This window comes from Octodon degus, unplaced genomic scaffold (assembly GCF_000260255.1).
Source record: "Octodon degus isolate 3935 unplaced genomic scaffold, OctDeg1.0 scaffold00118, whole genome shotgun sequence".
Taxonomy (NCBI): domain Eukaryota; kingdom Metazoa; phylum Chordata; class Mammalia; order Rodentia; family Octodontidae; genus Octodon; species Octodon degus.
The window spans coordinates 7,087,708-7,099,058 of record NW_004524694.1 but is presented as its reverse complement, the minus strand read 5'-3'; the positions used below and the strand labels follow the sequence as shown (position 1 = coordinate 7,099,058).

The window sequence follows — 11,351 nt, the reverse complement described above, 5'->3', positions numbered from 1 at the left end:
CGACAGAGAGAGAGACAGAGAGACAGAGAGAGAGGGAGGACATTCATGATCTTGATCTCATAGTTGAAAAAGACTCATTGAAGTAAGACTCTTCTGAATCTGTATCACTTAGGAAATGCCAAGGGTTTCAGGAGCTCTCTACTGGGAGTCAAACACCCTATTCAACATCTATGTTTTCTATCATGGTATAACTGAGACTCTAATATTAACTGTAAGTCATTTGATGTAGGCAGGAAGCAAGCTTACCACTTCAAGCCCTGGTATGTTAATATAGAGCATATCATTGATTACTTGTAAAAGTACAAGTTCTAATTATCAGAGAAAAAAGCGAGTATTATTGTGTACTATTAAAATTAAATAGGGGCCGGGGAGGTGGCTCAGTGGAATAAGCGCTTCCCTGGCAAGCGCAACGGCCTCAGTTCAACCCCTGGTTCCACCAAAATAAAAATAAATAAAATAAGATAAATTAAATTAAATTAAATTAAATATGCCAAGAATAATATAACCAGGAAAAATATGTAACTCATCTATGAAATAATGAATAAGTGAAATAATTCATATAGTTTTAAATTGTCCCCCTACAGTTTGCTTTTAATCAATTTCTGTTTTCCTACCAGGTTTTGAACTTTCACATTGTGAAGATCCCGGCATTCCACAATTTGGATACAAGATCAGCGACCAGGGCCACTTTGCTGGGAGCACCATCATCTATGGCTGCAACCCAGGCTACACCCTCCACGGAAGCAGCCTCCTCAAGTGCATGACGGGGGAGAGAAGGGCATGGGATTACCCGCTGCCGTCCTGCATAGGTAGGATCCTCGTCTAGATTTGTGCTAATAAACGTGTCTGTGAAAATGAGAGCAAATTACACTCTCCAAGATCAAGCAATTCTGTCTGCCGCACACGAGACTAACCTAAAGTAAAAGATAATAATAAAATTTAATGTGTTAAAAGGAAATGCCTGAGAAGTATAAGGATCCTTCTCAGAATCTTAGCAATGGTTAGGGGAGTAATGTGGTTTGTATGAAGTCATTTTATTTCTGTTCTGCATAGAAAATTTAAATCACTACAAAGATGTTAAGACTTTTGATCATACATATTTATTGAATTTTATTTTCATAATTTACAAAATCATTGCACATTTTGGAATTAGGATGGATTAAAAATAACAAACTATTCAGAATAACTTCAAAGGCATTTTTTCATATTATCATTATTATTATTATTATTATTATTTTATTTTTGGTACCAAGAATTGGACTCAAGCCTTGCCCCTCCCAGGCAGGCAGATGAGCTGTATTCTCAGCTCAAAGACATTTTTTTTTTACATATACATTGAAACATTTTTAAAACTGCATTTTTTAAAATGTATGGACACTGTAACAACTGATTTCAATATGAAAAGACACAGTAAAGTCAGCCTCACAAGGCTAACTTGGAGTTAGAGAAGGGTTATTTTTTCTTTTTTCAGTAGATGGGATACATGTTATTATATAACTAAGTATATGGAGATAGAAAGGTGGATAAAAATCACAGAGACTCATCCTCTCCCTTTTAACTTTTTGTATTCCCAAGATCAAGTGGGTACCAAGTTGGGTAGGAATACAAGGCCAAAAAAAAAATTTTAACACTAATTCATGAATAGGGAACAAGAAAGTTGCAATTACTTAGCCATTCTTAATTCTTAGTGGCATTTATTGGGAGGGAAGTCTGTTCTGGGTCTTGCCTGCATTCGTAAAATTGACTGACCATTTCATTTTTATGGTTTTATTGAGGTATAATTGATATTTAGAAAGTAACAGGATGTGCTTAATGTTTCCAATTTGAAAATTATGGAAACCTAAACCTTTTAATGCAGTTGGAAAATTTGTGTCCCTGTATTTGTTATGGTAAATATAAGAGTCACTGTAAAACTTGTTAGAATTCATTTAGAATTGTGTGATGTTTCTAATGAAAAGAGATCTCAGCTGGTTTATTTAAACACTGGTTCACACAGGGAGCAAATATGTTCATTTAGCCAAAATGTAATTGAAATCTGTTATTTCAGATGGCATCTGTATTTTGGATAGATTATGAAGATATTATCTAAAATAATAATCAACGTTTTTTGTACCGGGAATTGAACTCAGGACCTTGTGTTTGCTAGTCAGGTGCTTGTTCCAATTACCTATATCCCCAGCAAAAATCAACTTTAATTATCAAAAATGTGCGATTCTGGAATATGACCAAATATTTACCCATTGGAATTGGTTATAAGAAAAATATACCATCATTCTCTCTGAAGAGAATTCGTTCTTTGATGTGAATATAGAATATGTTCAGAAAAGCTTTAAGAATTGTAACATCACTAAATAATTAACTTGCAAATATTCATTTGCCACACTCTCCTTAAAATTAAAAATTACAGAACAATGACTTAAAATTTTCTGAGTATGTAGAACAAACATGAAGACTTTTTTTCTGGAAAGCTTTCATGCACAAGAAAAGTCATTTGATCTCAAGTCAGATGTTTTTAATTATGTTTTGCATTTTACATTTAAAAATATTCTAAGGTAAACTTAGTGACTTAATATTGTACAAGATTTCGTGGGAATTATAAACTTTATTTTGTTTTTCCTTTTATTATTGCATGCTTTAGTACATCATAATTACATTCCCTGCAGGAGAGTTGGCACATTTGAATTCTTTTTTTCTCCTTCTCTCCACTCCCCTTTTACATCATCAGCATCAGATTCATTTAGGTACTCCTATGAGACATTATAAAGTTAATTACAATGTATACAGATTGAAACCAGACTAATAGGCCAAAGAAAATAAAAAGCATGTAAATCAAATGTGTCCAACCAGGGTATACCTTAAGATACATATTTTTTAATAATAAAGATGAAGGGCCTAGGGAGATAGCTCAGTGGAATAAGCGCTAGCCTGGCAAGTGCAGGGTCCTGAGTTCAATTGTTCAATCCCCAGTACTGCAAAAAGATAAATAGATAAATAAATAAATAAATAATAATAAAGATGAAGTTAAACAGTTTTTAAACATCTAGACACATGATTAGTGATACCTATGATTTCCATGACAGAAGACTGGGGGCTTTGCCGGATAGCTCAGTTGTTTAAAGTGCCACTTGGGTAAACGCAGGCAGGCGCTTGAGACCACGGTGCGATTCCCAGCTCCAGAAGCTGTACCAGACCTGTCCTTAAGGCAGCCTGAAATAGCAAAACAAACAAACAAAAACAAAACAAAACAAACTGCTCTCGTTTTGGGGGGCCTGCTGGTTAGCTCAGTTGTTTAAGCGCCTGCTCATGCAAACACAGTCAGGCGCAGGATACCGTGGTTTGGTCCCCAGCTCCACCTGCCTTACCAGACCTGGCCTTCAGGCAGCCTGAGCCACAAAATAAAAGAAAAAGTCCATTCTGTGACAGAACATCAAGCTCTGCTTTAGACTGTATTTCTTACTGACAATTAATAACATTACTACTTGACCTAAGGTTATAGCTGCTTTTCTGTTCATTGACCTGAGGTGTCTATTGTGGCTGTATTTTTTATCTCTGTCAAATACATTTTTTTCTCAATTATTTGTACTATTGTTAGGTTAATTATGTTTCTGAGTTATATATCGAGCAAACAAAAATAATTTTTGAAGGACATAACTGGAATGATTTGACCTCTATTCTTCTTTAATGTGTTTTATTTTTACCTGGCCAACATAAGTTTTTGTAAGGGCATAAAAGCCAGTGGTATAGTATGACTTATTGGCTCACTGAAGGTCAGGAGGCATTATTGGGAAAAAAATGGGATATGGAGATAGAAAAAACCTATGTTTAAATTCAAGATATAAAACAGTATACGAAACTCCAATTGACTAAAATCAGTCTAAGAAAGAAGTCTCAACTTTGTTCTCAAAATAACATATACTAATAGTAGTGACAAATCAAATCATGGAAGATTAATTTGCATTAGTATTATAGCTGTAGCTTTACAACAAAGGTTTTACTTAAAAATCAGGAAATACATGTGAGGATAACACCTCAAATACAAGTATCTTCTTTAAAAATCATCTATGGTGGTTATTATAGATTAAATTTATGTTTCAGTACAAAATAATACTCTTTTAGCCTTTTGAGTGTGTGTCTTTCAAGGTTTTCCAAAGAAATAAAACTAATGGGGTTTCTCTCTCTTTTCTGAAGAGATATATATTTACTTTAACAAATTAATTCACTTGTCAATTTATTTTAGCAGTTGGCAAGTCCAAAATCTACACAGCAGACCAGTTGGTCGGGAATTGAAACAGGAGTTGATTCCTATAATTTGGAAGGAGAATTTCTTCTTTTCCTCAAAAGCAGTTTTTTCTCTTAAAGGCCTTTCAGTGGATCTGATGAGGCCACATACACCAAGAAGGATACTTATTCTCCTTTTCTTAGTGTAAACTGCTCAGAGATGTTAACCACATATACAATGTACTTGGACACTTAGATTAGCATTTGATTAACAAGCTGGGGATGGTAGCACTATTAATATCATGCAGTGTAGTATCTAATATGTTTGAAACAAATCTGCATGTATGGGACTTACAAATCTGAGGCAGTAGACTCTAATATTACCAGGTTTCCTCCAAATGATATAACCTTCTGTTATTGGCATGTTTTGATCTAACAATAAAAGAGCTAAACAAAAAAACTATATTTAACCTGTTCAACCTAAGAAAGATAGAAACAATTGGAAGAATAATAAATCAAACTATTGAAATATCATCAAATATTTATGAAAAAAAGAAAATTGCTTTATTTGTTTTATGGCTGCAGGATAATACAGATATTTTTGAAATATATAATGGATTACAGACTGTCCTTATTATTTCTAGGAGCTATTGTTGTCGATCAATATACCCACTAAAATATCCATTCTCTCTTTTCTCCAATACAGAGTTCTTTCTAGGCTGCTTTCCTACCACTATAAAATCACTTCAGATATAAATAGTGTATTAACAGGGAGAGAAAATCTCTCAAAGGATAAAATTCTAATTATATGGTGTGAAAATACATTTTAATTGGCTAAGTTTTATAAAAATTAGAGACAACATTGTATGAAAACCAACTCAGTCTTACCTGAAGATAAAAAAAAAAAATCTAATAAAAATGCCGCTTTGACTTTTGGGAGATTAAAAAGGAAAGGGATTGGAGTGATTTAAAGGAGAATAAAAGGACAATGAAATTTAGAATGCCTAAGGGACCACAGTAAAGATGAGTTTTTCTCAGAGGTGGGGTAACAAGATGATGAATTATTCAGTCTGCAGTTCACTAGCAGTGAGCATTTACCATCTATTTTGCTTTTTACAAGTATTACTTAAAAATATATCTCTAAATATTTTGCAGCTTCCCTCAGGGGCTTTGAGTGTATCCTCCTTTATACCTTACCTATGTTTATTTCATTGTCTTTTATGCAACCTAACTGGAGGTGATCTTCTATTATTGTACAAAATATTCTTGATTCTAAACTCTTAGATTAAGAGCTTAAGCTAAGAATGTTTATACAAATGATTGCTTTCAGGAAGGAGCATCAATCTTTATTTTCCTTTGTATGAAAAAATACATACTCTTAAGAAGCTTGTAGGTTGTTCTGAAGACTGCTTTTAACATGCGACTACTTTTTATTTTATTTGCTAGCTGAATGTGGAGGTCGTTTTAAAGGAGAATCATCAGGGAGAATCTTATCTCCTGGTTACCCCTTTCCCTATGACAATAATCTGCGCTGCATGTGGATGATTGAAGTAGACCCAGGAAACATTGTCAGGTAAGCAGATGTTGCTTTCCCATTTCAAAAGAATTTGACTTCCCCAATCAGTACCTGTCTACACTATGAATTATTAGCAACATTTTTCAATACTATGAACTATGGTGAGGGAAGTTTTCATTTTTGGAAATATGAAAAAGTATTCATTTGCTTGGATTATTGATATTAGGGCTGTAGCAATAAGATTTTGGTTTGTAAAAGAGAGTACAGAATTCTAGAATTTTTCCTGCTTTCTGTGGACATTTTTGTTTGTTTTTTTGTCTCACTACACAGCTCCAACTCATAATGATCCTCCTGTTTCAGCCTCCCCAGCACTGGGGCAACAGGCATGCACCACCACACCCGGTCTCGGTGGCCTGCTCAGCGCACCTGGGGGAAGGGGCCAGCGTGAGGTACTGGGGATCAAACCCTGGTCCCTGAACTTTCCTAAGCAGGCGCTTAGTCTGCTTAGCTATCTAGCTGGCCTTGTGAACTTTTTTTTTCTTTTTTTCAATTCTTGACTTAGTTAGAGTGTCTCAAAATAAAAATTAATAAGTTAGTTATGTAGCTCAGTACAAAGTCTTGAGGTTCAATCCTCAGTACTAAAAAAAATGCAAGTCACTGTCACCACATGCAATGGTACTAACATTCAAAAGGAGTAAGAGCAGAAAGTGACTCGATAATGTGACCCTTCTTCCCTGAGCTGGGGCACACTGCTTGAGCATCTGCCCTCGGCCCCTTCAACCGTGCTGGGTGCCCTTGCTGCTGAGCTTAGGTGGGGGCTCCCAGTTCTTCACGTCGCTCTTCCTCTGAAGGGTGCAGAAGCATCACCTTCTGGATCACCGCAAGCTGGTGTCCAAGGCTATCACGTCCTCTCAGTTCCAGTTTATCACTATGGCTTTGGCTGCAGATGGCTTAATAAAGAAATCCTCCTGGGCATGTAAACTGGCCTGTCTGTTATTGATCATAATAATAACTTTAAATTTTGAGACTTGCTACTTAGTATAAACGACTTTTCAGACAGCTTCTAGGGGTGCCCTCCTGCATGTGGCTGGCTCTGGGTGGCATCAGCTGGCTCCTGCATGGTATCATGTGCAGAACTCCCGGTAGCCAGCCTGGGCGGACCCCAGCTTGCTTTCCTTTACTACAGATCCTGAATGCTATGTTTGAATATTAGAATTATTAAACTCAAGAATATTAAATTTGGTGGTAAGCTGGGATTTTTAATTAAAGATAAATATTTGCTATAAATATTAATCCAAGCTTAAAGCTGTCCCTATTAATATATGAAATGTGAACATGAACATAAAGTACAGCATTTTGATAGAATTGAAGTGCTAATTTTTGCTCTTGGCAAAAAATGACCAGATACTAATTTTGCCTCGATCAGATGTAGAGTAGATTTAACATGAAACACTGACAAAATATGTCTTGGGGCATCAACCTAAGTTCATTTATGACTCAGCCTTTGGGAAATTATTTAGTAAATAAAAGTAAAAATATTACCACTCTTTTAGATCATTATATCAATTAAATGAATAAAATATGGTAATTCATTTTGCTTTCTAAAGGCCAGGCAAATAGCTCAATGGATTATTGAGGCCAGGGTTTCAATCCTCAGGCCTGCTGTGCCACCCCACCCCTGGGGGCACTGAGACTGCAATTGGGACTGGGTGTAGTGGCACCCACCTGTAATCCCAGCTCCTGGGAGGCTGTAAACAGGCAGATCACTACGAATCCAATCTAGCAGTGAGACCCTGAACACCCTGCAGACCCTTCCCTAAAGTACAAAAAAAGGAAAAAAAAATTTGCTCTCTGCCTGCTACATTGAAAATCCCCCACAGATATCTCTTGTAAGTACTACAGATGTAGAAACCCTGAAAAGAATGTATAAAAGAAGTTACTGTGATTTATAAAAGAGGAAATAGTGTTTTTGATCATATTTGAAAGAAATAAATTATACTACCCCAAAAGTTCATATGTTCTATTCTTCATTGAAAATTAAATCTTTGTTTATAACAATCAGATATATACACTTCTCCCCCAGCCTACAGTTTCTTGCTTTTGATACCGAAGCATCACACGATATCCTCAGAGTTTGGGATGGCCCTCCAGAAAACGAGATGCTTCTGAAGGAAATCAGTGGGTCTCTTATCCCTGAAGGAATTCACAGCACCCTCAACATAGTGACCATCCAGTTCGACACGGACTTTTATATCAGTAAATCTGGATTCGCCATTCAGTTCTCCAGTGAGTGTTTCCTTCTCCATTACTTAAGGATGAAACAGAGATGCTGTTTAATATTCCTGTAAAACTGATTGCTTCAAATTTTGTTTTTAAAATGTTAATCATGTTAAGTATTTGCATTTTACTATTCCTTTTCCTTCACATTTAAGGTCAGATATAGTTGGATAAAGGAAATGCACTTAATTTTGAACATTTATTGTTTATAATTACTTTTTACTTGTTGAAGTCATTATCCTTAAAGCGGTGCTAAAATAATTCAGCGAAGAAAATAATTCTATGGCAAGGCTCGTGCCAGTTGAGCATTTCCATCCAAAGCGCTGCAGATTCCAGATTTTTTCAAGTTTTGAAGCATTTATATATGCATATCTTGTTCGACATCAGGGTAAAGCTCAAACGCAAAATTGATCCACATTTCATGTACACCTTATAGAATCTCCTGAGCATTTGTTTATCTGATAGCTTTGGCACACCTGCATTTTAACTGTAGCCAATCACAGGAGGTCAAGTATGGAATTTTTCACATTCAGAGCATCTCACATTCACAAATTCAGAAATACTGAGACTGAAATCTGGACATACTATGATACTCTGATATTCTTTTTTATGAATAGAATATATTTATTGAGGGAAAGAAAGCTCCTGTGTGAGAGAAGGACAGCAGGGGGACCCTGAGTGGGTAGTCCCCAGGAAAATGTCTCTTCCAGGAACTTTTACAGAGTAAAACCATGTAATGAGGCAGATCTATAAAGGTCATGGAGAGCATGGAGACTCCCTTAGGTGGGCATGAGGTGGGACAAAACTATGTTCACCCAATGAGACTACAAGCACCATTGCTCACGTAAAATTGATTAAGTCCAGGACCAAATGAGTAGGCATGAATACTGGACAGGGTCTCTTCCTGTTGGGGGTCAGGCTAGTGACTCAATAGAGCTCTTTCAAAGTAATTGATACTTATTTAGAATATCAATCCCTGATGCCCATCCCTAGGGAAGTATGTAGCTGTGTTTCCTCTTCTGTCTTGGTCTTGAGGTGTGGCCCATATGGGAGTGTCTGTCTCTTCCAAGTTGCAAGGTCACCTAGTCTTTTGTCTTGTCTCCTTGAGGGCTTGGCCCTATCTGACTGCCTATAATATTTCTATCTAATTGCAGATACTCTGATATTCTAAAATATGGTGTTTTGTAGGTAATGAATGGATATGTGCAATTACAAATGAAGCTAACCTGTATTTTATTAATTTTACTTTGCTTCTGTTAAACATGCGAATTGTATATCTATAAATTTATTTAAAAGTAGTTTAGACTCTTTAAATTATAAATTTCTATACCCTCACTGAAATAAGCATTACTGTGCTTCATTTGTGTCCTTGGCACTAAGCTGCTGCATATATGCTGTTCTGCACAAAAGAATTTAATGCCGTGGTCAGAGAACAAGAATGAAAATTTAAAATTTTTAAATGTCAATTTTACTTTGGTGGCCAACGTATTATTTCTTTGAGAAAATTATCTAATGGATCTTTTATTTGTCTAGCTTTACAAATTTGCAAGATCACCTGTGGAATGGGCGAAAACTAGTTATCAAACTAGAAGGTCAAAGCAGTTTGAAATAATTGAGCAACACTGATGAATGACTTTGTATCACATAGATGAAGTTCACCTGAGGGGAAGAAGTCCAGGCGTGTTCTTCTATTCTAAGTTCAGCAACTAGCAATGCTTTTCCCTCCCACCGCCCCAGTGTTTTAAGCTCATATTAATAGTAGTGTTCCACATTTAAATAGTTACTATATGAGCTAGTGAGATAGCTCAGTGGACTAAGTGCCTGCTTAGGCAAGTGCAGGGACCGAGGTTCGATCCCTGGTACCCAATGTTGTGCTGCCCCCTCCCCGAGCACGCTGACCAGGCCATGGGGTCTGGGTGTGGTGGCACACGCCTGTAGTCCCAGAGCTGGGGGGGTTGAAGCAGGAGGATCACTAGGAGTCTGAGCTGTGCACCAAGACCCTGTACAATAAAGAGAGACAGACAGACAATAGTTACTATACTGTGCTAAAAAGTCTTTGTACAATAATGTGAATAAGTGATTCAGGGGCAGTGTTTGTGACCAGGAAGATTTATATATGATTTATATAAATAGACTATTTTCTGTGCATTTCTAAGAATTTTTACTGAAGATTTATTCATAAATAAGTTTAGTGTGACATTTTCACACTTATCATTATAATATACATTATTGTTATAAAATTATATATAATATACTACAGTTTTTAAAAATCTGCCTTCATGTGACTGTTCAAAGATGAGAAATCCATAGTAATGATCTGAGTTTTCACACTTAATTATTGATGTTAGTTATTGTTAATAGCATTAGGCAGTGCAAATTAGCCTATTACGGTGTCTTTTCTAACACGGGTTGACATAGCTTCCTAAGTGTTAAGATTTCAAGTGAAAATATTTTGTCATATATGATGTCTTTATTAGTACCAACAGCCTCCTTACCCGCTTTACTTGCAGAGCCCTTGGAAAAGCAACATGAAATAAGGTGTATCATTTCCCATTCCCAGTTATGTACACTGAAGTTCCAAAAATTAATTATTTTGTCATACTTCTAGCAGATGCCTGGAGATGTAACTCATTGCTCCATGTGTCTGAGTAGATGAATACATCATGTTTTGTACATAGTAAACACTCAGCAGTTAATGCTAAACTCTATCATTATGCAGCATACACATGCTAATTTGGTAGGGGAAACAGAAAGCTTTCAATCAGACAGTATTAGCTGCAAGGAAGTCTTGTGTCTTAGCCACTGGGCTCCTAGTTATGGTACCAAGGGCCCCATTAAAGATCACTTTCCAGAAAGCAGATTTTGTGCACAAATAACCAGTGATAAAGAATAAAGAACTAGAGGTCTTGCATGCCTGTTTAAGAGGGGCAGTTGCTACCTTGGCCTTCAGCTGTTTTGCCCGGAGGCATCACGTTCATTCTATGTTAGAACATGAAGTAAGGAATGTTATAAATAACTGTCTAATTTTCAAAGAAATAAGTAGTACTAAAAGTGAGGTAAATGGACCATATACTGACTAATGAATCTTCTAGGCCAAAGTTTGGATTCAGGTTATTGATGACTTCAGTGTCTACCTAAATTCCTCTTTACTAGATCATCTATTTTATCCTATTCATTCACTCACTCATGTTTTCGTTCACGCATGCATGCATCCATTCATGGAGAGGTTACAAGCCCGGCATTAAATATCTTCATCTCCAACATATTGCCCGTGCATTCTCAAAAGCCTCTTCCCTTTTATTCAGGTAAATCATAATCTCTCTCTCTCTCTCTCTCTCTC

The 11,351-nt window shown here is 36.3% G+C and overlaps 1 protein-coding gene across 1 annotated transcript in view; it reads left to right on the top strand.

Annotated features, from left to right (window-relative positions):
* The window catches only part of Csmd3 (CUB and Sushi multiple domains 3), a 1,279,636-nt gene that overhangs the window by 920,290 nt on the left and 347,995 nt on the right, over positions 1 to 11,351 (top strand). Inside the window, exons 28-30 of the mRNA XM_012516661.2 lie at positions 618 to 809; positions 5,665 to 5,791; positions 7,818 to 8,020. Coding sequence (XP_012372115.2) covers positions 618 to 809; positions 5,665 to 5,791; positions 7,818 to 8,020 — 522 coding nt within the window. The remainder of the gene's footprint in view (positions 1 to 617; positions 810 to 5,664; positions 5,792 to 7,817; positions 8,021 to 11,351) is intronic.